Below are 25,929 nucleotides of genomic sequence, written 5' to 3'. Positions count from 1 at the left end.
TAATTTATAAATTATCAAGGACTCATGGGGTGGGGGGGCAGGGAGGGAGGGGAAAATGAGGAGCTGATACCAAGGGCTCAAGTAGAAAGCAAATGTTTTGAGAATGATGTGGGCAACACATGTACAAACGTGCTTGACACAATGGATGTATGTATGGATTGTGGTAAGAGTTGTGTGAACCCCTAATAAAATGATTTTTTAAAAATGTCTGTTAAATGAATTACTGTAGCACTCCAGCCAGCTGGGAGCTACGTGAGACACCGGGAAAAACTGCTCAAGACACAAAACTGAGCTCTGAGGAAAAGGAAGAGATACTCATTGGAGAGAAGATCTTCCAGCCTTCTCTGCTGGCCAGTTTTTATTTGCACATCAGAGGAGGAATTTTACAAAAGTTCAAACTTGGGGCCATCATTTTAGATGTTCTCATGGTTCATCACTAATGAACATTCTCGCGTGCACGTGAGCACGCTCTTACCTGGGGGATCCTTCCGTCTGCACTGAGTTCCGGGCACTTGCAAACAGACGTGCGCTCAGGTTTACCCAGAGTCTGCACCTGAGTAAGGCTCGCAGGGAAAATGGGGAAACGCTACCTACAATTGACCATGACTATCTAGAAATGTAGAATCCTGTTGTTGTCATGAAGATTGGAGAAGATAACAGAGACTTGTGAGAGACTCCAAGGATAAAATATGCATATTTTAAAAGTCCACAATGAAATATACTCAAGCCATGGTAGTAATTAATTATAGTGGTGAGTTGTGGTAGGTTAGGATGGCAATAAATAATTATCATCCAAATGATGGCACTTTGAACACTTTGAAGTGTGTGTGTGTGTGTGTGTGTGTGTGTGTGTGAGCCTCCCTTGATCCATGGACCTTACATACCAGGGTGAGTCAGAAAGTGCTGCTACAAATTAAAGAATCCTTTCTTGAACAAAAAGATCAAAATGTGCAGCCATTGTTCTATGACATCTCCTCCATCTGTGCTTTGTAAGCTGTAAGGTGGTGTTTCCATTTCGCTAGCCCTTCCCTGAGGAATTTTGTGCTCTTTAATTTGCATCACATCAAAATAGCTGTTTGGGTATGTCCTCGAGGCACCCAAGTCTCGTTCCTTTGAAATGGCCTCTGAGTGTAGGGAATGAGGACAAGTCTGAAGGGGCAAGATCAAGGCTGTCGGTGGATGGGGCATGGCGTCCCAACAACATGATTCCAGAGCCCTGGTCATTTCTTTAGGTTCACCCACAACCCAGAGAGGGAGAGGGAGAGGGAGAGAGAGGGAGGGAGGGAGGGAGGGAGGGAGAGAGAGAGAAGAAGAAGAAGAAGGAGGAGGGGGAGGAGGAGGAGGAGAGGAGAGAGAGAAGAGAGAGGGGAGAGAGAGAGAGAGGAGAGAGAGAGAGAGGAGAGAGAGGGAGAGAGAGGGAGAGAGAGAGAGAGAGAGAGAGAGAGAGAGAGAGAGAGAGAGAGAGGAAGAGGAAGGAGCATTTACTCTCGGAAACAGAGAGCATTTCTGGGGGCTCTTCCACCCACCCGGCACTTAGGATTTTCCCGCTTCTCTGCATGGCAGGGTCTCTGAGGATGGTTCTAACGAAGCCGGGAAGCATGCAGCTGATTGTTTCCTTCCTAGAATAGCATGTGCAGTCTCGACGAGGACCTTTTCCTGTGACTGCTAAGATTAGGTTCATAATGACTTACTGGCTTGCTGTGAGATCTTGCTTTGAGACCCTTTTTTTTTTTTTTTTGCCTTTTCCAGAGCAGTGTCAGAGCTAAAGATTCATTTTCAGAACCCCCTTTCTTTTTTAGGGCTGTATGTGTGTTTCTAAAGCTTCATTGATACAAATTTATACTCGACTGATTTGTGTGCCCTTTATAGTAGTGAGATGAAAGGATAGCTTCTTGGCTTAGATTTGAAGTACTACGAGATGAAATTAGACCAATTAAAAAAATGTTAGGACTAGCCTTTAACCAACTAAAATGATAGGACACATAAATTCAAGGAGTAGGGACTGATGTTTATCTCCATGAAGCGTGGGAGCACTTGTACCATTTCGTTACTGGCACGACCCTGGAGAACCCATTATTCCACTCGAGAACTAAATAGCTTCGTAAGAAAATATAGGAAAACGCTCCTCTAACTGGTCATGACCTGAGAAAGACGGAGAGACTCTGATGGATTAAATTGTGCGCCCCCTCCCACCCCATTTCCCCACCCATAGATGTTGGAATGCACGTGATAGGAGAGATGGAGCCAAAACAGAACATGAAAGTATGGAGCAGGGAAAGAAGGCTGCCGGGGAGCTGCTGGGGTCTCCTCCGATGGGGAAGATGACGTTGTGTCTGTGGCTTCTGCTGGGAAGCCACGTGTGTTGCCTTCTCACAGCCGCACCGCGAGCTTGCCATCGTGTGTGCATTTCATGGGCAGCCATTGGGGTGTCAGTGCAAAACCCGGAGGAATGCCTCTGAGCCCTCTAGACTTACTTCTTTCTTTGACGGGTTAGAATTCTGGATTCTACCGCTGCGGCTACGATCCCATCTTGGACGGAGTTCTCTGCTTACAGGATGACGACGGGATTAACTCCTGACTCGAGGAGCCCTGGTGGCATAGTGGTGACCAGTTGGGCTGTGATCCGAAAGGTCAGCAGTTCGAAACCCTCAGTCACGACTCGGGAGAATGAGAGTTACCGTCTCAGGAACTCTCCGGGGTCAATTCTATCCTGGAAGGTGGCTGGGAGTCAGCTTGATCTCCAGGGCACTGGGAGAGAGTGAGGAGCCCTGACCTCAGAATAGCGTGCGAGCCAAGTCCCACTCTTGGCTTCCCTAAAGACTAAGAGGCCTTCTGCAGAGGGTGGGACACAACCATGCCTTGTTTGCTGTATGCCTAGTAGTACTTTGATGGGGATTCTTTGCTTCTCTTTCTCTGGGAAGGGAAAGAGTAATTTGGGAAGATCTGTCTTTCCAGCTGTCGTTAGGAGAGAAGGCAGGGCAAGCATTTTTTTAATCATAGAAATTAAAGTTTTGCTTTAATAAAAATGTGTGTGGTTGTTGAGGGGACTGTGAAATAGATCCTCTCACAATTCATGGGGAAATAAATTGCTAAAAACTTTCCCCGAGCAGTGTTTCTCTGTAGTTATGCTCATTCACTTTACTTTTAAATTGTATTCATATGTATAAATATTTATTGCATAACAAACAAACAAAACCACCCAAACCCCAAGCAAACTCACTGCCATTGAGTCAGCTGTGACTACAGGGTGGGAGAGAACTGTCCCTGTGGGGTTCTGAGACTGGAACTCAGAATGGGAGTAGAAAGCCAAAACTTCCTCCTGCCCAATGGCTGGCGGTCTTGAACTGCTGATCTTGAGGTTAGCTGCCCAGTGGGTAACCATTATACCACTAAAGTTCCTTTATTTATAACAGTTGTGGGTAAAATCTTGGAGACAATTATAACGCTAAGAATATGGGAGAGCTAAATACATTATGATTCTAGCAATGTGATGGAAGGAGCCCTGGTGGAGCCGTCGGGTAAGCACTGGACTGGTAACTGCCAGTTCGGCAGTTCAAACCCACCAGCTGCTCCATGGGGGAAAGGTGATGCTGTTGGTTCCTGTGAAGAGGTACAGCCTGAGAAACTCTACAGAAGGCCACTAAGAGTCCGAGTTGACTTGATGTCTGTGAATTTGGCTTTGGTAATGGGAAAGTCTTGACTTAGTCAAGTAAAGCAGTAAACTATCCTAAAGAACATATTAAATGGAAAAAGTTGGACACTGAACTATCCTTATGATAAGATACAGTTTAATGATAGCTGTCTGAATGTGGACAAATTGGAACATGCAGATGCTGCTGGTGAGACTGCAAAATTGTACAGCCACTGTGGACACCAGCATGGTTTCCTTAAACAAATGCAAGTAGACATACCACACGACCCTGCAATCTCTCTACTTGGCACAGACCGCAAAGGACCGAGTAAAACACCAACAGAAAGATGTACGCTCTCGCTTATTGCAGTGCCAGCCACAATGGTGCTAGCTGAACCGTGGAAACAGTCAAAATAGCCATCGATGGCGGGATGGATACCACACTCTGGTCCACCCATACAGTGGAATATTGGGCATCTCTAAAATGCAATGGTGAAACTGTCAACTTCCTCCTGGCACGGAAAGATTCGGGATACATTATACTCACCACAGTTAGGCAATCTCATAAAGATAAATACTGCTTGAGACCATTGTTATAAAAGAAAAAATAACCAATAAAAATGGATTCCGCACCATAAGAAAGAGACTTTGCAGGCTCTTGAGGGAGCCTGGAGGAGTGAAGAGGGGAGGAAAGGAAGGAAGGAAAAAATAGTCATTTCAGCATATGAACAATTATAAAAAATTACAGCCAAGAAAACCCTGTGAGGTCTTTGTGCTCTAACACGGGTCGCGGTGAGTTGGAATCTCCTGGGCGGCACACCACAGCATACAGGGGCAAAAAAGTAAATCTATTTAAAATAATTTCTCAATAACTAGATGCATTTGCATTGATAAACTCAGTATGCATAGAAAAAACTGGTGGTGAGGACAGATCCTAAAATATTGACAATCATCTGTAGGCAATGAGATCTCAGACAATTTTATTACACGCCACTAAATGTCTCTATCATTCTTACCTTTCTACATCAAGCGCATGTTTTTAGAATCAGAAAAGAATAAGGTTATTAGGTTGTAAAGGTTTAATGTGATGGTGATGTGCTCAGGGCTTTGTAAAAGGAGGCAAGAGAGGCAGCTGTGTTCAAGAAGCCCCAGCCCGACAGGAGGAAAGTCAAGGGAAATAGAGGAAAGAGCTGGGAGGAAAAGGGCATTTATAGAGGTCTAGATAAAGACATGTACATATGCAGATATATTTATATACAGGATGGGGAAATAGATCTATGTGCCTATATTTACAGGTATAATCTTAAGGTAGCAGAAGGACATTGGGCCTCCACTCAAGTACCCCCTCAATGCAAGAATACTTTCTTTTATTAAATTGGCATTTATGATGCTCACCTTCCTGACACAACCGCTGAAGGTAAAGCGGGTGAATAAGCAAATGTGGCGAAGAAAGCTGATGGTGCCCGGCTATCAAAAGATACAGTGTCTGGGGTCTTAAAGGCTTGAAGGTAAATGAGTGGCTGTCTAACTCAGAAGCAACAAGCCCACATGGAAGAAGCACCAGCCTGTGTGATCACGAGGTGTCACAGGAACCAGTTATCAGACATCATCAGAACAAAAACATCTTACCACGGTGAATGAGGTGGGGAGTGCAGAGTGGAGACTCAAAGCCCATTTCTAGGCCACTGGACATCCCCTTACAGAAGGGTTTTGGGGAGGAGATGAGCCTGTCAGGGTGCAATGTAGCAATGATAAAACATACAACATTCCTGTAGTTCCTAAATGCTTCCTCCTGCCCCGCTATCATATCCAAATTCTACCTTGCAAGTCTGGCTAAACCAGAGGATGTACACTGGTACAGGTAGGAACTGGAAACACAGGGAATCCAGGGCGGATGATCCCTTCAGAACCAGGGGTGCGAGTGGCGTTACTGGGAGGGTAGAGGGAAGGTGGGTTGGCAAGGGGGAACCGATTACAAGGATCTACATGTGACCTCCTCCCTGGGGGACAGAAAACAGAAAAGTGGGTGAAGGGAGATGTTGGACAGTGTAAGATATGACAAAATAATAATTTATAAATTATCACGGGCTCATGAGGGAGGGGGTAGGGGGGAAGGAGGGGAAAAATGAGGACCTGATGCCAGGGGCTTAAGTGGGGAGCAAATGTTTAGAGAATGAAGAGGGTAATGAATGTACAAATATGTTTTACGCAATTGATATATGTATGGATTGTGATAAGAGTTGTATGAGCCCCCAATAAAACGATTGAAAAAAAAAAGAAGAAGCCCCAGCCCCAGTAAAAGATGCGGCAGAATTGAGAAAAGGGAACGTTCCAGACTAGATACTCCAGTGCACCAAGCAAGGCACTTGTGATGATGGGGAATGAGCGAATGCTCTCCCCTGGCTGAGGAGGTGGGAGAGGATGTGGGGAACATTGATATTTAAGTCTATGCACTTTCTTACCTTAGGTGCTTAGTGCTGCCACAATAACAACAACCACAACCAAGTGAGTGGCTTTAAAGGACAGAAGTGTATTGTCTCAATGCAGAAGACTAGGAATCAGAGGTCAGGGCGTGCGTGCTCTGGGCAGCTTCCATAGCCCGCCATGCTTGGCGTTCCTGGACTCAGCTTCACATGGTGCATTCCCCAAAGCCAGGGCATTTCCCACTGTTTTTAGGAGGCTGGGTTCTTTGCTCTCTCACATTCCTGTGGCGGGACAATGAGGGACACATAGCCTCTATAGGACTCCATGCACCCAGGTATAAGCTGCTTCCCCTCTATCTGATCGTACCAGAACACCAGTGTGGTGGGGGGGGGGGTGGGGGGAGGAGAGGCAGCTCCCAGTTAAGAGGAATGCAGTCTGGATGGACCAATGTATACTCATGTCCAAATGACTCCCCTAACTTCTGATAATGAACTGCCCCTTTAAACCAAGTGGGGTATACTTGTAACTTTTTATTGTGAATTGGGTCAAAATTTATCGAACAGATAGATCAGTTTTCCACTCAAGAATGCATACCTCTTTTGTTCCACACCATTGACTACAATCCCCACTATGTGTCATCTCTTTTCTCACTTCCTTCCTGTGTTTTTCTGTTTCCGTCCTCCTTTCCTAGCCCTTCTGAGCTTTCTTCCTGGGTAAGTGCTGCCCTTTGATCCCACGTGGCTGATGAGTCTAAGGTGTGCATACCTCCCCAGTATCCCCAGTCTGTTGTTTATTGAAAGAAAACAGAACTCTAGGGATGAATTCCTCTTCAGCTTAGGGGTGACTGAGAATCATATTCTCGGGGGTTCCAGCAGTTTCTCTCTGACCAGTAAGCCTGGTCTGCTTGCATGGTTTGAATTCTGTTCCACATTTTCCTCCCACTCTATCCAGGATGTTCTAATATGATCCCTTTCAGGGCAGCTGGTACCAGGCAGCTGGGCACATGTAGTTATTCTTGTCTCACGTTTGCCTGATGTTCTCATGGCCCGTTGCTCCCCTGCATTAGTTGTTCATACACATCTCCAGGTTCCTTCACTATTCTTCTCTATGGAGAAGGAGAGACCAAGAGCTGTACCTTACATGTCCACTCGCCGGTTTGTAAGACCTCAGTTGCCACTTATCAAAGTAGGGTGTGGAACATTGTCTTTGTGAACTATAACAGAGAAAAATGATTATTCCACATAGACCATTTATCAGGAGCACCTTTGTAACCATGAGAAATACTCTTGATTTGTGCGAGGGTCACTGTGAGTTGGCATTGATTGGATGTCACAGCACAAGTAAAGAAGTCCAATATGACCTGCTCTCACCGTCCATAAAGCTGGTGGTTCAAAACCATCAGCAGCTGCTTTGGAGAAAGATGAGGCTTTTTACTCTCATAAACAGCTACAGTCTTCGAAACTCTCAGGGCCCATCTACCCTGTCACTATGAGTTGGAATTGACTTGATGGCAGTGATTTTTTTTTTGTTTTTATCATCCCCATGACCATACCAGGCACTTGTACATTGTAGACATTTGTAAGGTAGGAGTTTCATTGTTTATATTCTATGAGCCACTGTTTTTGAGACTGCTAATGAATCATACCCTCTTTAAGAAAATTCTTCTTTTGTGATAACTGGAAAAACTTAACTGGCCATTTTATCTGTGATCCTAGCTTTAGTTGGTATGTTAGTCCAGGTTGACTAGTGAAACAACTCCGGAGGCATTCCTGTGTGTAAGAAAGAGTTTATATCAAAGAAAAGTTACACATTGAGAAAACACCCCAGCCCAGTCCAGATCAAGTCCGCAAATCCAATTAATATGTCCATATGTCCAATAGTAGTCCATAAATTCCTCGTTAAACTCACATAGCACATGCAATGATGCTGAATGCAGGAAGATCCCCCGTGAATGGGTGGAAAGTATTGTGGCTCCAGTGGGGGTGGAAGCATCTCCATGTGGCTCCTTCAGTTCCTAAGTATGTCTCCTTAGCAGGAAAAGGAAGGCAGAGAGTGAGGGAGAGAGTGAGGAGCCTGCTTCTTCTGGTGGCAGAATCAAGAGAGAGAAGGTCCCAGAATTCTTATGAGAAGGCTACGCCCACAAGGAGGGACCATCAGACCTGCTTGACAGGCTAGACTCCACCCCTTCACTCTTTTATCGAGTTAACATGAAATTGTGTAACCACTACAGGTAGATTTTAGACTTCTGCTTCTGTCTGTGTCCTTTTTTTTAGGATGGACCGAGGGAGGACAATTTGGGGGGTCTGATTGACAGGGGACCTGCTCACTCTGCTGGCTCTTCCTCCCTAGAGTGGCTGGATCACTTTCGCCCAGTATTTCCATGTTTGGGGCAGCTTGTCTTGCGGTTGACTTGATTGCACAATTGGAATTTCCCTCAAAGGGCCACTTCTCGTAAGGACCCTGTGTAAGGGCACCCAGGAGGCTCGCTTGGGTTGCTGGGAAAGGAGAGCTCTGAGCTGCCTTGGCTCCAGGGTGCTTCTGCGATCATCAACCACCCAAGCCACCAACGCAATCCAGCATTCCCGGCGGGGAGTCTCTGGGTTCTAACTCACGTGGTCTTTTATCAACCCTGCAGCTTCTGTGAAAGTCTAACACTAGGTCCCTCCAACTCTAAGCCATACATCGCCATCTCTTCGGTTTTCCTCTCGTCCCTGCCAGCCTCCGGGTCTCAAGGAGAACAGCCAAGTCTTGCAGTATTTCCAATCCAAACGGTGGGAAGGGCCCATTGGCCCGCTCGTTTCAGGCCCTGCGGTGCCGTAGGTACCTGGTTGGTTTGTGTGTTGTCTTCTCTAGAGGTGGCAGGTGATACAAGCAGGGCTCTCTGTCAGGCTGAGCAAGGAGCAAGGTCCCAGCCACTCTCCCCAGGAAAAGGAGGTCAGGGAGGGCTTGGGCTCCGACATAGACATGCCCAAGGGCCATGGATGGAGCAACCTGAGCAGAGAGAAGCGAAACTGTCCCATGAGATGGAAGCACTAAGCTGATTTTGTGTGTGTGTGTGTGTGTAGGCTAGAAACATTGGGTAACATCTGAAGAGAAAGTGAAACAAAGTGACATGATTTTCAGTGCTTCCATTGTTTTTGAGGTGGGAGGAATGAAAAAAGTAATTGAACACATTAGGTTTTGCTTTTTAAAAAAGCTTTCTCTCTCTTTTCTGTCTATGAATTAAAGGTAACAAATGTGTTGTGAACTCTTGGGGAAATGCAGACAAGAAGGAAGGCCAAGCCAGTCTTAATCACACTCCTCACAAATGCCCACTGTTAACTTGGTGGCTGTGTTAGTCTGGGTACTTTAGAGAATCAAATCTACAAAAACTCATATGTATAAGACAGAGTTTTATATAAAGGGTAGGTGCACATCAAGAAAGCATCCCAACCCAGTGTTGCCCAAGCCCACAAGTCCAACATTAACCCATATGTCTGACACCAATCCACGAAGTCCTCCTCCATCTCACAAAACACACACAATGATGCCGACTGCAGGAGGAAAGCCGAATCAGTGAGCGTGTAAGCATCTCAGTGCTGGCAGGGGTCTCCACACGGCTGCTCCAGCACCCAGGGATGCATTGGGGTAGGTCCATGCAGCTTTTTCTCGGGGATGTCTTGCAGGAAGTGAGACTTGCCAGCTGAAGCAGGGAACTGGCTAAGGCAACCGCACCCTAGTGCGACCATCACAAAGCAAGAGACCCAAGAACTAGAAAGGCGAGTTTCACCAAGCCATTTATCCCTCTGCCCTTCAATTAACCCCACATGTGTTTACCGGCCAGGTTGGCACCATAAACTACCTCAGTGGTATATAGGCTCTGGCAGTTACATCAGTAAATAACAAACTCCTCGGATTCCTCTGGTTCCTTACGTGTCCACTTCAGCCTGGCTTTCCTCTTTGGGGGCCTGATACCACACTGCTTTGGCCTCACCGTGGTCCAAATTTCCAGTGTCCAGTGCAGGCCCATGTTCCCACAAGTCCATGCGGCAGCAGATGGGAGGGAGGAGCAGAGTGGTACACTTTTTAGGGACCGTTCTAGGGTGGACAGGTTCCCACAGGAGGGTCTGGTGGGAAGCCGTCAGTGACACATCTGCTCCAAGAAAGAAGTGCCAAGTCACCTACTGTGGATTTCTTTTTTTCCAGACTGCTTGGGCCGTGTGCTGAAGATGTTTCCAGAACAACAGAAAGAGGTACGTCATCGCAAATCCAAAACTAACGAACCCTGAGGGTACATGCGCACTAAACACAGCACCGACCTAGGCTTTGACTCACTGTGGCTTAGCTCTTCATTCATTGCCCATAAATCTCTGGTGGAGGGTTAAGATCCTGCAGGGTGGCCTTAGGGGAGGGCTGCTGAGAGAACAGAAAGGTTATCTCTGCAGCCGTTCAACTCACCTCTCCTTCGTTCCTCCTCCTCACAGCTCTCTCCCACCCACTGCTTATAAGAAATGCCGTTCCGCATGACTCAGAATGCTGTCAGGCTCGACCTCCCACCCTTTGCCTTTTTGGGTGTGCTTTCCGGGTTTTCTACACCATTGCCTCAGACCCCACCATTGGGTAACACTTCAGGGAAACTGTGATACCACAGTCTTAGTTGGATTCTGCTTCTGCCTTCTTTCTTTAAGTTTCACACAGCACAGGCCCAGATGAGCTCCAGTTTCCTGAGTTTCCATCCGACTGGGATAAGGGGAGGCAAAACCTTTCTGGAAAATCCCTCCCCTGGAAGTCTCCGTTTGCCCTGCCCTCACGCATGGTTGCTCCATGAGCCCTAGGAAGTGGAACATCAGCCAAGAAACTGCGCTCACTGTCCATAAGACAGGCCCCCTCCCCCCAGTCTCATAGTTCTGGGTGCACCTTGCCCACATTTAAACAGTTGGTTACAGCAACACTTCAATTCCAGACTGGGCGCCCTCATTTTCTAAGCCGGGGGTTGTGTTTGTTGATTGGTCTGTTTAACTTTTTATTGACCTACAATATGTGTAAGAACCCTGGTGGTGTAGTGAGTTGCAAGTTGGCCTGCTAATCACCAGGTTAGCAGTTTGAATCCAGCAGTTGTTCCCTGGGAGAACAACAAGGCTTTCTACTTCCATAAAGATTTACAGTCTCAGCTGTGGGGAGGAGTAGGCGGTGGGGGGGGGAAGGAGTGATGAACAAACAATGACACAGACAGGGAACAACTAGGGCATTAAAATCAATAACATACAGATATAGAGATCCTGGGGGAGTGGGAGCAGCAGCAATCTAGCTGAGCGGAATTACCAACAGGCAGAAGTGGGGCGAGCATGATGGCGGGGCAGGAGGAAGGGAAAAGGAAACAGAGGAATGATCTAGGAAGCAAATATATGAATACAGGTATAAGCGCAGGTGTGCCCATATGTACAGACATTTGTCATAAAAAGAGAGGTAGTGTCCCATGTACATATATGTATATGGCAGTTCACTGAGGTTGTGGATGGACTTTAGGTCTCTGCTCATGCCCTCCCTCAATGCGAGAACTCTTTGTTCTAACAACCTGGCATTCTGAGATGCCCACCCTCCTCGCACAATTGCTGAAGACAAGCTGGGGTGCATAGCAAATGTGGTGAAGAAAGTAGATGGTGCCCTGTTATAAAAAGATTTAGTGTCTGAGGTCTTAAAGGCTTGAAGTTAAACAAGTGGCCATCTAGCAGAGAAGCAAGCCCAAATGTGAAAAGCACACCAGCCTATTGATCATGAGGTGTCACTAGGACTGGGTAACAGACATCAGAAGACCCAAACCAACCAAACTAAAACCTTACTGTCGAGAAGAAGGGTGGTTGGAGCAGAGACCCAAAGCCCATCTGTAGACAATGGGATATCCCCTCACAGAGTGGTCACAAGGAAAGGATGAGTCAATCGGTGCAGTAAAGCACCGATGAAACACACAATACTCCTCTGGTTCCTTGAGGCTTCCTCACCCCCACCACCATGACCCCTCTACTGCCTTTCACTGCGGGCTAGAACAGAGCATGTGCACAGGTACAGGTAAGACATGGAGCTCAGGACACACTGACTCCAGGAACAGGAAAGGGAGCAGCAATACCAGGAGGACAGGGGGAAGATGAGGAGAGGTGGGGAGGAAGGGGGAACTGAATGCAATTATTGACACATAACCAACCCCCCCAGGGGGGATCAACAACAGAAACCGTGGGTGGAGACAACGCTTGGTGTAAGATGTGAATATAATAATAATTTATGATTTATTAAGGGATTATGAGGGTGGGGGGGGAAGGGGAAGGGGATAAAAGAGGAGCTGACACCAAGGGCTCAATAGAAATAAATGTCTAGAAAATAATGATGACAACATAAGCACAAATGTGCTTGTTCCAATTGATGTATAGTTATAAGAGCTAAAAGAGCCCTCAATAAAATTATTTTTAAAAAGCAATTTTTAAAATGATTTACAGTCTTGGAAAGGAGCGGAGGCAGTTCTCCTCTGTCCTTCAGGGTCACTGTGAATCAGAGTGGACTTGATGGCAGTGAGTGCTATCAATATACACCCAATCAAATACATAAAGTGTCTTCATCCTATATGGACGGTGGAATGGAAGTTGAGTTCTACAAATATTATAACAATCCTAGTTCAGTGAGATCAAGCATGATTGTACAACTGTTGCCACCATCATTTTCAAAACTTGTTCTTCTTGCACCCTTTGGTATCAGCTCCCCTTTATTCCTGCCCTCCCCTCCCTTTCCCCCAAGAACCCTTGTTGTATTAAGTATTATTATTGCTACCCCCACACCCTCCGTATCTCACACCACCTGTCATTCTGTTATTCATTCTCCCTGAGTGGGGTTATAATATAATCTTCATTGCTCTCTGTTCCCCCTTCCCGCTCTTTCTGTACCCTCAGGGCATCATTACTCCCGTTACAATTCCTGAAGGGTTTATCTATTGTGTTAGTCCGGGTAGACTAGAGAAACTAATTCAGAGACATTCATGTGTGTATAAGAAAGAGGTTTACATGGTAGTGGGACAGGAGGAAAGCACAAGGAAATAGAGGAAAGGAGCAGGAGGCAAAGGGCATATGTAGAGGCCTAAATACAGACATGTACATATGTAAATATATTTATGATTATGAGGGAAATAGAACTATGTGCATATATTTGTAGGTCTAGTAGTAGGGTAGTAGGTGGACATTGGGCCTCCTTGCACGCATTCCCTTAATACAAGAGCACTTTGCTTAGCTAAATGGTCATTCCGTGATACCCACCCTCTTGACATGATCGCTGAAGACAAGCGTGTGCATAAGCAAATGTGTTGAAGAAAGCTGATGGTGCACGCCTGGCTATCAAAAGATATAGCATCTGAGGTCTTAAAGGCTTGAAGGCAAACAAGTGGTCATTACTCAGAAGCAACAAGGCCCACAGAGAAGAAGCACACAAACCTGGGTGATCACAAGGTGTTGAAGGGATCAAGTAGCAGACACCAAAGTACAAAAGCCATCATTGTGTGTTCACCTTCCCCATATAAATGCTGAAGACGAATGTGTGCATAAGTAAGTGTGGTGAAGAAGGCTGATGGTGCCCAGCTATCGAGAGATATAGTGTCTGGGGTCTTAAAGGCTTGAAAGTAAACAAGTGGCCATCTAGCCCAGAAGCAACAAAGCCCACATGGAAGCAGCACACCAAGATGTGTGATCATGAAGGGTTGAGGGGACCAGGTATCAAGCACCAAAGTTGGGGGAAAATCATATTGTGAATGAGGGGAGCGCATGATAGGGACCCAATGCCCATCTGCAGACAACTGTACATCCCTTGCAGAGGGGTAGTGGGGAGGAGATGAGTCACTCAGGGTTCAGTGTAGCAATAATGAAACTCACAACCTTCCTCTAGTTCTTTTTTTTTTCTTTTTAAACATTTTATTAGGGGCTCATACAATGTTTATCACAATGCATACATACATCAATTGTGTATAGCACATCTGTACATTCATTGTCCTCATCATTTTCTTTTTTTACATTTTATTAGGGACTCACACAACTCTTATCATAATCCATACATATACATACACCAATTGTATAAAGCACATCCATACATTCCCCACTCCAATCATTCTCAAAGCATTCGCTCTCCACTTAAGCCCTTTGCATCAGGTCCTCTTTTTTTTTTCCCTCCCTCCATGCTCCCCTCTCCCAATGTGCCCTTGGTAATTTATACATCGTTATTTTGTCATATCTTGCCCTATCCAGAGTCTCCCACCCCCCCCTTCTCTGCCATCCCTCTCCCAGTGAGGAGGTCACACGTGGACCCCTGTAATCAGTTCCCCCTTTCCAACCCACTCGCCCTCCGCTCTCCCAGCATCGCCCCTCACACCCCTGGTCCTGAAGGTATCATCTACCCTGGATTCCCTGTGCCTCCAGCCCCCATATGCACCAGTGTACAACCTCTGCCCTATCCAGCCCTGCAAGGTAGAATTCGGATCATGGTAGTTGGGGGGAGGAAGCATCCAGGACCCAGGGGAAAGCTGTGTTCTTCATCGGTACTACCTCGCACCCTCATTGACCCATCTCCTCTCCTGAACCCCTCTGTGAAGGGATCTCCATTGGCTGACACTTGGGCTTTGGGTCTCCACTCTGCACTTCCCCCTTCATTCAATATGGTATATATATATACATATATAGACACACACATATATATACATATACACACATATATCTTTTTTTTTTTTTTTGCATGATGCCTTTATACCTGGTCCCTTTGGCACCTCGTGATCGCACTGGCTGGTGTGCTTCTTCCATGTGGGCTTTTTTGCTTCTGAGCTAGATGGCCGCTTGTTCACCTTCAAGCCTTTAAGACCCCAGACACTATCTCTTTTGACAGCCGGGCACCATCAGCTTTCTTCACCACATTTACTTGTTCACCCACTTTGGCTCCAGCTTCCTCTAGTTCTTAAACACTTCCTCCTCCCCCCACCCCACTATTGTGATCCCAATTCTGGTTAGACCAGAGGATGCACAGCGGTACAGATGGGAACTGGAAACACAGGGAATCCAGGACAGATGAACCCCTCAGGACCAGTGGTGAGAGTGGCAATACCGGGAGGGAAGAGGGTGGTAGAAAGGGGGAACCGATCACAAGGATCTACATATAACCTCCTCACTGGGGGATGGGCAACAGAAAGGTGGGTGAAGAGAGATGTCGGACAGGGAAAGATATGACAAAATAATAATTTATAAATGATCAAGGGCTCACGAGGGAGGGGGGAGCAGGGAAAGAGAGAGGGGGAAGGAAAATGAGGAGCTGATTCCAGGAGCCCAAACAGAAAGTGTGTTTTGAGAAAGATGAGGGCAATGAATTTGTAAGTGTGCTTTACACAATTGATGTATGTGTGAATTGTGCTAAGAGTTGTATGGACCCCAATAAAATGATTAAAAAGAAATAAAGAGGTTTACATACAAGAGCAATTGAATATTGAGAAAACATTTCAGCCTAGTTCAGCTCAAGTCCATAAGTCTGATATTAGACCATATGACCGATACCAATCTATAAAGTCCTCTTCAGACTCACGAAACACATGCAATGATGCTGAATACAGGAAGATCACAGGCCAGTGGGTGGAAAGTCTTGTGGATCCAATGGTGTAAGCATCTCAGCTTCTCTAGCTGAGAACACTACCATAGCTCCATGTGTCTTGTCAGCTACAATGTCTCTCAGGAAGTGAGTGTGCGTCCCACCTCAAGCGAGCTTTTTATCTTAGCACCTCCAAATGAGGTCATCAAGCTGCAACCTGATTGACAGGCTAAACTCCACCCCTCCACTCTTTATCATCTCAAATTGACAACAGATTATATAACTACCACATCTATCTTGGATTTCATACATCGAACAATCTTAATTATACACAGGAACATATGCAGGTGTAATAGGATTCCTGAGGTAAAACTAAGACAATAATAAGGGGAGGAAATATTAAAGAACTAGAGGGTAATTATGCATTTCAGCAGTGCTGTACTGCACTGTGGATATATCATCCCTTCCTTGTGACCCTTCTGTGAGAGACTGCCCCATTATCTTATAGGTGGTTTGGGGTTCGACTTTATCTATGCTCCTTCATGTCAATTTGGTTGCTTGTTTTTGAACTTCTGATACCTATTCCCACCGACACCTTGTGATCACACAGGCTGGTGTGCTTCTTCCATGTGGGCTTTGTTGCTTTCCTGCTAGATGGCTGCTTGTTTAACTTTAAGCTTTTAAGACCCCAGATGCTATATCTTTCAATAGCCAGCACCATCAGTTTTCTTCATTACACTTGTTTATGCACCCATTTTATCTTCAGGGATTGTGTGGGGAATGTGAGAATCGTACAGTGCCACATTATTAGAACAAATTTGTACTGAGGTAAGATTAAAGTAGAGGCCCAAACTCCATCTGCTTCACTGTTATATTTACATGTCTAGATGTATTTACATAGATAAATACACCTATCTTTTTATTCTTCCATATATACATATCTATATTTGTCCATATATAATTTTTCCTTCCTTTTCTTTCCTCTTTTTCTTGTTCTTCCTGCCCCACTGTCCTATTTACCCATTGATTGCCTCTCAGTAATGTCTCTTGGGTACATTTCAATGGATCAAACACGACCAGGATGCAATCTGTTTCCCACCATCAGTTTAGATCCCTTGCTGTTCCCCTGTCCCTGTCGTTACTGGCTTATTGCTCCCTTCCTGTCGCCTTCTCCCCTCCCATGCTCCCACCCCCCTTCAGTCCCATTGCCGTCTCCTGGGGGGTGATAGTCCTGCCTATGTTGAAGAGATTGACGCAAGAAAAGGGAAAAACAAGCCCATGCAAATTGTCCCATGTCCACCTGTTGTCCTGGCCTCGAGCAGATGAGTATTCCTCTGTTAAACAGCAAGCAGGCCCTGATCAATCCATCATCATTATTCCTCTTTTCTTTCGGGGATCCATCTCCCAGGACCCACTTACTCAACAGCACTTATACCTGTTTAATCCTCAGCGTTTGTGTCTGAGGGGCGCGCCTTCTACAAGACCCCGTTGCTCTTCCTGCAGTCAAGGCTGGAGCAGTTTAGTGCACCCCCCCCCCCACACACACACCTCATACCTTTAACTTTCAGTGCTAGCCCCTTGGGAATATCCCCCGACCAGTTCAGATGTCTGCTGTTGAGTTTCCTCAGGGACTTCATGTCTTTGCTCCCATTACTGGTCTTTTGCACTCCCCTCTTGCTTTGCCCCATGTGGGCTGGTCATGCTGGCCACTCTCCCTGAACTGAATCTTCAGTGTTGTCCTCAGTAGCACTGTCATCTAGGTAGGGGACATCATGTCTTGAGCTGGGGCCAGCTCTGCAGTCTTCTCTGCGAACCAACTGCTTCCAGCGGGAACGTTGTCCTCAGGGCTTGCCATATTGGAATGAGGTCAACTCTCTCTCTTTCTTGTGGAGACATAAACAATACCCTCCCTTTGGGCGGATTAGTGCCCTGTTCCCCCATTGCCATCTTTTTTTTTACCCCACCCCTCTGTGGCCCTTAAAGGCATGGGAGGGGGTGGGGATGAGATAAGACTGTACCTCTTTTTGGGAGTAGAAGCCTCGTCTTCCTCCTGAGGAGTGGCAGGTCATTTTAAACGACTGATCTTGGGATTAGCAACCCAATGCATAGCCACTACACACCGCAGCATCTTGTTTGCCTAATAGAAGAGGCTTTTTGGTTGGTTAGTTTATTATAAATGCTTTTCAATTCATAAAATCTAGACGGATTTTAACCAACTTTAAACAAAACCTTTCATTGGACCCCAAAAAGTCCTTTTACTATAAATAATTATATCTTAATATTTAAGCAATTTTTAAATTGGAAAATTCTCCAACAGAAAATTCCAGGGAGAAAACAGAAAACACAAAACTGCTACCAGTGGAAAAGAGAGACACTGTTCGGGGATCTAGCCTCAGTCAGTGCGGATTATACATAGCAGCTGGAGGTGGCTATGTTGTCATTGTCAGTGGCCTGGGCGTTGGCCCCCAACTCATGAAACTGTGTGCACAGTGGGGTTGAACTCTTGTGATCCCCTGGGTTTTAAGTGATGACTAATTTTCAGATTTCCAGACCTTTCTTCCTGGTCTCTCTTAGTCTGAAACCTGTTCAGTGTCTTAGCAACACAAAATTCTCCACTGAGACAGGTGGTTGACTATAGGAATCAAACTCAGGGGTATTGTGTAGGAATTGAGCTCAACGTTTCTCGGGGGCAGTGAGGATTCTGGCTAGCGAACCACGGCTGCCATCAGATTCCGGATAAACCACATTGCTGCTCGTTACATAGCCAGCCAGCGCGCTCGCCTGGCTTTAACCCTTCAGTGGCCTCAACTGCTTGTAGAACAAAGTCAGACTCCTGAATGTGGTGTCTAGGGCCCTGCCAGCTCTGAACCTGCTCTCGCTTCATGCTCATCTTCCTGCCACATCCCCCTCCGCCCCCCCTCCCACTTCTCTGAGCTGATTGTGGGGTCTTGCGTGGTCCCTGTGCTCTCGCCCTCGTAGGCTGTCTCACAGACGTGTTTCCCTCTCCCTGGAATCATCTCTCGTCTCCAGCCTTCACAACACAGTGACCAGCTAACGCCTCCCTTCCCTTTAGGTCTCAGCTTAGAAGCCAAGAAGAGGCTTTCTGAACACCTGCCGTTATAAAGGCTATTTTGTCTCACTGCTTACCCCAACAGCACCCTGCAGTCCGTGCCGGCTAGAACTGGAGGAGGTTTTTGTTGAGCTCCTTAAATAGCTTAGTGGTTGGTTGCTTGATTGGCTGTTTAGTGGAGAACACTATACAGTAGGTCCCACTTGAATCACTTACTTACATAAGGGCTAAATGCAACATCGCTGATTATTCTAGAATCTAGATCAAGGATGACGTGTGTGCTGGGTGCAGCACTTTTCACTTAGTGCCCATGGCAGACATTACTAATTCATCACCAGGTTGGCATCTAATCTGAGTTCTGTTTACCATCCTTGTGGAAGCTTCCGATGGGTGGGGTGGGGGCATGTTGGTCTGAACTTACTGGGAATGCCATCTTGAAAGTTTGGTCACTCAGCTGCCTTTTCTTCTTTTTAAAAGAGGTTTTGGGATGGAGAACCAATGGATGTCTCTCTGGTTAAAATACCTTTATTACGCTAATAAATCTAGGGCGAGGACAAAAGGGAGTGAGACTCTCCCATGTTAGTTAAGCATTTTCCATTTGCACGTTGGTTTGAATTCCCAGGAGAGCAGTATCCTAGCTGATGGATTTTCCCCATAAAAAAGGCCTTGGCGTTGGGCCACTGTAAAATGAAAATGAATTCAGATTCATTCATGCATGCAACTTTAATTTACAATTAAAATATTATGGTTACATATTTTAATAAGAATAATTAGATGTACCCAACTGAACCAACTCTTGTGTTTAATGAGACGGAACCTCAATTCCAAATGCAAAGGCAGGTTGGCCATGACAGGAAACACGTTTCGGACAGTGCCTTGTGCGGGGTCTGGCGTTTTTGTTCTTTTCTGTTCCACTGTCCAGAATTAGTGTTTTTTTGTTTTGTTTTGTTTTTTCCTGAATGAAGAACTCCTGACACAGCCAAGCTGAACTCACCTTCTGTCCGGTTTCTCCCCGCTCACCAGCATATTCCCACGGAGTCCCACCTTACCCGCCATAAAGCTATGGGGTTTGGGCCTCCACCCAGAGCTTGCTTGGCATCAGTAGAAGGTTCCATGCTTGCCCTAAAGTCTCTGGGTGATGGACGTGGTCCGTACTAGACCACAGTTCGAGCCCACCCAGAGACCCTTCGGGAGAGAGGCCTGGTGGTCTGCTTCCATAAAGACAACCGCCAAGGCAGCCCTGGGGGCGGGGGGGGGGGCAGCTCTGCTCGGTACACGTGGGGCTGCCATGGGTCAGAATCAAATTGATGGCAGTGGGTTGGTTGGCTTCTTGTGGTTGACTTATGGGTAGCTTCAAGCTCCTTTGGTCTGTGTGTTTCTGAGGGAGTTGGGTGGGCCATCTGTGTTCTGGTATTTTGGAAACACACCCCCCCTCCCAAAAAAGAAGAAAACAAACTGACTGCCATAGAGGTCAATGGTGACTCACAGGGATGACACCCCGCCCCCCAGTGGATTCTAGACCATAACTGCTTATGGGAATAGAAAGCCCAGTCTTTCTCCCAAGGAACTGCTGATGGTTTCGAACTCCTGACTATGAGGATCTGCAGATCGCAGCCCAATGAGTACCTGCTGCCCCACCAAGGCTCCTCCTAGTCTGCATCAGGACGACTGAGTTCTGTCTGTGTGTTAAACCCCTTTCCAAATGTAGCGATGTCAACCTGAGTGTAATACTACGTCCCAGGCAGCTAGTGTCACCCTCGTGACAACAGATCCCTGAGCCCCTTGGCAGGGGAGCCCCAGAGTGGAGCAGGCCCAAGTGGGCGCCTGACAGCTCCAGGCAGCGTGTAGACTTCTCCGCGGAGGGAGGAGACAGAATCCCGAAGGGAGAGGTGCGGGGGATGTGCTACTCTTTTGGGTGTGTTACCTCTAAATTTAGCCTCTGTTTGTTCTAGATAATGTTTATGTTGAGGGCCAGTCACCTTCATGTTCTCTGATTAGAATGGAGGAGGCTGGAAACCATTGACTGTCACCAAGAATATCCCCAGACCCCAGGCTTCCACCTGGTATCCTGCGGTGCTGGGGACCTTGAAGGAAGCAACGAACTTGCCCGTTCTCCAAAACCTGAATTTGTACTGCCTGGTTCTTTCCCATGCTTTCTCTCCCTTCTCCTCTCTTTTTATTCATTTTATCGTTTTCAGATTTAATGCTTCAGGATGGCAAGTTGAAACACACATGAAGTAGGTGTCGTACTAGCTGTCACACCTGACCCAGAGTGACCTCATGGAGATCAGTAGAACTGGACTCTAGGATTCTCCGGATTTTAGAAGTAAACAGCCAGCCCATTCTTCTGAGGTTCACTCTGGGGTCAAGCCTCCAACCTTTCGGTTAGCCACTGAGCATGTTACCTTGGTACCTATTTGCACCACTGGTACCTGAGTCTGGGAGAAAGATGAGTCTTTCTGCTCTCATAAGACTAGTCTCAGAAGCCCACAGGGGCAGTTCTACCTTGTCCCGTAGGGTCACTGTGAGTCAGATGGCAGAACGTTTGGTTTGATTTTGACTGTAGTGCCCGAGCCCGCTTCAGTAGTTATTAACTCAGGACGAAGCTTATCCACCGGCTCCCACTCCTTCCCTCCCATTTGCTCCTGCTACCACAAGCTGGCTAGCATTTTGAAACAAATTCTAGACATTGTATAATTTCATCTGTAAATATTGCAGTATGTATCTAAAAAAGAACTCTTTTAGAAACAAACCACATGATAACATCTTAAATAATTAACATGAATTCCTTCATATCAAATATTCAGTCGGTGTTCAAGTTTCCCTGACTATTTTGAGAATTAGATCTATTTATGCAGTTGGTTGTTTGAGTCACGATCTAAATAAGGTTCACATGTTGCGTCCGGCTGATATGTTGCTCGAGGTCTTCAATCTTCCTTTCAGCCTTTTCAGTTGATTTGTTGAAGAAATGGCATCTTTTGTCCTCTCGAGTGTTTCACATGCTGCTTCTTGCTGATGGCACCCATGCAGTGCTGTTTAACCCAGGATTTCTTGTTGCAAACGATCAGGCATTTCTTCTGTAACTTGCCTAGTGTGTTCTGAGATCTAGAAAGATGATTCTCCTTATTTTCGGGTAGAGAGATGTCACTTTGGGGGCTGAGCTGTACCAAGTACAAGTCATGGCATTTCCCCTGGACTCGGCGTCTGAAAGCCGGCTAGTGAGAAAGGAAGACCGAAGGGTGATGCTCATGAAGAATCCTGAAAGCATCACGCACTGCCCAAGGTCAAGCCCATCCATCTGGAGGAGGGACTTTCCAGAATGCTCCTTAGATGCCAGGACAGCTCGAAGTCATCTCAAGTACTGCGTGTGTGTTATCAGGAGGGACCAATCCCTGGGAAAGGACACCGTGTTTGGTAAAGTAGACGGTCAACAAGAGGAATTGCCACAGTGGCGGCAAGCATGGGCTCAAATATAACCACTTCACGTGAGGAGGGTGCCGGGCAGGGTAGTGGTACCTTGGGCCACTGTGGGTGGGGCACCCAGCAACAAGACATGTGTAGAGCAGGTTGTAAGACATGGACTATTGTGTCTAGCTGAATCTCTTCCATGGTGGTTTATTGTGAACAAACAAAAGCTTTAAGAAAATTAAAGAAAGACACAGAGCAAGCCACGTCCATGCAGGGTGTCTTTTAGGTGATTTGCCACACCTGTGGTAGGAAGTCTCGGAAAGTTCCTGGTAATGTTCCTCCTGCCTTTCAAGTTGCTGTTTGTAAAGAATGTTGTGAGTGACATGGGCTGCATTGCAGCTGTGACACTGATTGTGGTGGGTTTGTTAGTGCGGGTAGACCGGAGAAACAAATTCATAGACATTCGTCCTATATGTATAAGAAAGAGCTTTCTCTAAAGAGTCATTGTATATTAAGAAAACAGCCCAGCCCAGTCCAGATCAAATCCATAAATCCGATACTGGCCCATATGTCCAATACCAGTCTACAAATTCCTCTTCAGACTCGTGCAACCATGCAAGATGCCAAATGCAGGAGGATCACAGGTCAGTGGGTGGAAAGTCTTATGGATCCAGTGGCAGTGGAAGCATCTCAGCACTGGCATGGGTCTCCACGTGGCTCCTTCAGCTCCAGGGCTCTGGCTCTATCAGTGTAGCTCAATGTGGCTTGTCACCAGGAAGAAAGTGTATCTGGCCTCCAGGGAGCTTGATGACCTCCAAATGAGGTCATCATTTGGAGGTCATCCTGGTCAAGCTGCAACCTGGTTGACAGGCTAGACTCCACCCCTTCCTCAAGTTGACAATAGATTATGTAACTGCCACAGTGGGGTGCTGGTGTCCTGAAGAGTATGCTGGTAAAAAGGACCAAGGTGAGCTTCTGTAGTCACTAGCCCATCACTGTGTAGACCAGTACCCCATACAGAACTGGTGCTCGGTACATTGAAGGGAATGAGTCTCTGGTTTAAATACGCAAGCACATCGATCAAGCACTGCTTCAGAAGGGAAAATGGCCCAAGGGAGTGAGAACAGAATGAAGCAGCTTTTCATTTTTCAGGCAGAAAATATGATGTTTGTCATGTTTCTCCTCGAAACTGTGACAAATGAATACTGGGCACCGAGAGGTTCTACATTTCTAGGTTTTGTCTCTGCTCATCTTTTAAATATCTTGTTTAAGTTTTTCCATCATCACCTCGAAGCCAAGTCTTGTCTTCTTAAAATTCATTAAATTTGGAACTACTGATTAAAACATAACTTTATCTTTTTTTTTTTAAAAAGAAAACCTTTTGTGACAGTTAAGGTTATTTTGCCAACCTGCCTGATGAACACACGTGGGATTAATTTAAGGGGAAGATAGATAAATGGCTCTGCCAGCCTCACCTGTCTGGTCTCTTGGTCTCTGATGGTTGGACCAGTTGTGGCTGCCTTAGCTAGTTCTCTGCCTCAGCTGGCATGGCTCACTTCCTGCGACACATCCCCGAGAAGAAGCCACGTGGAGACCCCAGCCAGTGCTGAGATGCTTACACGCTCACTGATTTGACTTTCCTCCTGCAGTCAGCATCATTTGAGTGTGTTTTGTGAGTTTGAGGAGGAGTTTTAGATCAATGTCAGACACGTGGGCTAATGTCAGACCTATGGGCTTGGACTGGACTGAGTTGGGATGCTTAATGTACAACTACCCTTTATATAAAACTCTCTCATAAAATATGAGTGTTTATGAACTTTGTTTTTCTAGTCTACCCAGACTAACATACCTTCTAATTAAAAAATATTTATAAATACACAGGAATTTGAAAGAAAATGTACAGGAAGGTCCTGTGTACCCTTCACTCCACCTTCAGTGTGAGTATCATGTAGTACACTAGCACCGCTAGGAAATGCCATGAATACAGTCCATAGAGTTCAGCTTTTGCCCATTCTTCTACTTGACTTGTTTGTTTTTTAAATGTTGAGTTTTAAGAGTCCTTTATGTATTCTAAGGAGCCCTGGTGGTACAGTGGTTAAGCTATTAGTTGCTAGTTGAAAGGTTGGGAGTTTGAATCCCTCCGTTACTCCATCAAGGAGGATGTGCCGTCTGCCTTTAATGACTATGACAACCTGACGCCAGGGCAGTGATCTCAGCTTGGCTGACCTTGTTCTGTAGGACCCATCAGAGATGGCGTCGACTCGAAGTCAATGGATTTTTGTTTGGAGATTATGCATTATAGATACAGGTCCTTTGTGGTATTGTGACTTGTACATATTATCTTCCAGCCTGTAATTTGCCGTTTCAGTCTCTTCACAAGGTTTTATGTCAGAGCAAACGTTTCTAATTTAGATGAGGCCCACTTTTTCTTTTGTGGATTGATCATTTGGAATCAAAGATAAGAGCTCTTCTTCAAGTCCTAGCTCCTAAATATTTTTTTCCTAAGCAAGCTGTGTTTTATGTTTAATTCTGTGATCCATTTTGAGTTCATTTTTGCATCAGGTTTAGGTTGAGTTTCGGGTTTTGGCCTATGGATGTCTAATTGCTTAAAAAGACAATCCCTCTTTTAAAAAAAAAAACAATCGTTTTATTGGGGGACTTTTTACAACTTTTCTAACATTCCACACATCAATTATATTGATCACATTTGTGCTATATTGCCATCATCACTTTCAAAGCATTTTCACAGCTCCTCTTTTAGCCCTCCCTACCCCACCCTCCTGCCCTAGTGAACCCTTGATAAATGATCAATTATTGTTATTTTCATATCTTACACCATCCACTGTCTCCCTTCACCCACGTTTCTGTTGTTCATCCCTCTGGGGTGGTGGTGGTGGTTATCTGTTGATCATTACAATAGGGTTCCCCTTTCTCTCCTTTCTCCCCCACCTTCCTCCTACCCTAATGGTATTGCTATTTCCATTACTGTTCCTGATTGGGGTTATCTGTCCTGGATTCCATGTCAATGGCTCTTATCAATACCAATGTGTACACAGTCCAGTCTAGCTGGATTTTTAAGGTACAACCTGATCAGAGAGCATTCAAGAACTAGAGAAATGTGTGTGTTACACTCTACTCTAGCTGACTGGTTCCTTCCTTGTGACCCTTCTATGAGGGGATGTTCAAGTTTTACAAATGGGCCCTGGATCTCCACTCTGACCCTCCTCATGAATTGATATGATTGTTTGTTTTGAGTCTTCTGATGCCTGATACCTGCTCCTATCAACACCTCATGGTCACACAGGCTGGTGTGCTTCTTCCATGTGGGCTTTGTTGCTTCCCTGCTAGATGGCCGCTTGTTTAACTTCAAGCTTTTAAAATCCCTGATGCTATATCTTTTGATAGCCAGGCACTACCAGCTTTCTTCACCACATTTGTTTATGCACCCATTTTGTCTTCAGCGCTTGTAGCGGGAAGGTGAGTATCACAGAATGCCAGGCTAGTGGGACAAAGAGTTCTTGTGTTGAATCCCTCCTTTTCTAATTGTGTTTACAGCTTTGTCAAAACTCATATGGATTTGTGTAGGTCTATTGTGTGGGTCTCTGTTCTATTAATTTGTGTGTCTGTCCATCAGTACCATACCTTCTTTTAAAAAAAATCATTTTATTGGGGGCTCATACAACTCTTATCACAGCTCATACAGACATCAATTGTATAAAGCACATTTGTACATTCGTTACCCTCATCATTCTCAAAACATTTGCTTTCCACATAAGCCTCTGGCCTCAGCTCCTCATTTCCCCCGCCCTCCAGCACCATACCT

General features: G+C 45.9%; 1 protein-coding gene across 4 annotated transcripts in view; it reads left to right on the top strand.

The window, feature by feature from the left end:
* Positions 1 to 25,929, top strand: part of SNX10 (sorting nexin 10) — a 100,166-nt gene that overhangs the window by 50,215 nt on the left and 24,022 nt on the right. For all 4 annotated transcript variants that reach the window (XM_075558262.1, XM_075558263.1, XM_075558261.1 and 1 more), the window contains one exon: positions 10,241 to 10,287. In XM_075558262.1, the coding sequence (XP_075414377.1) occupies positions 10,241 to 10,287 (47 nt within the window). The remainder of the gene's footprint in view (positions 1 to 10,240; positions 10,288 to 25,929) is intronic.

This window comes from Tenrec ecaudatus, chromosome 9 (assembly GCF_050624435.1).
Source record: "Tenrec ecaudatus isolate mTenEca1 chromosome 9, mTenEca1.hap1, whole genome shotgun sequence".
Taxonomy (NCBI): Eukaryota; Metazoa; Chordata; class Mammalia; order Afrosoricida; family Tenrecidae; genus Tenrec; species Tenrec ecaudatus.
This window is presented reverse-complemented; position numbering and strand designations above follow the sequence as displayed.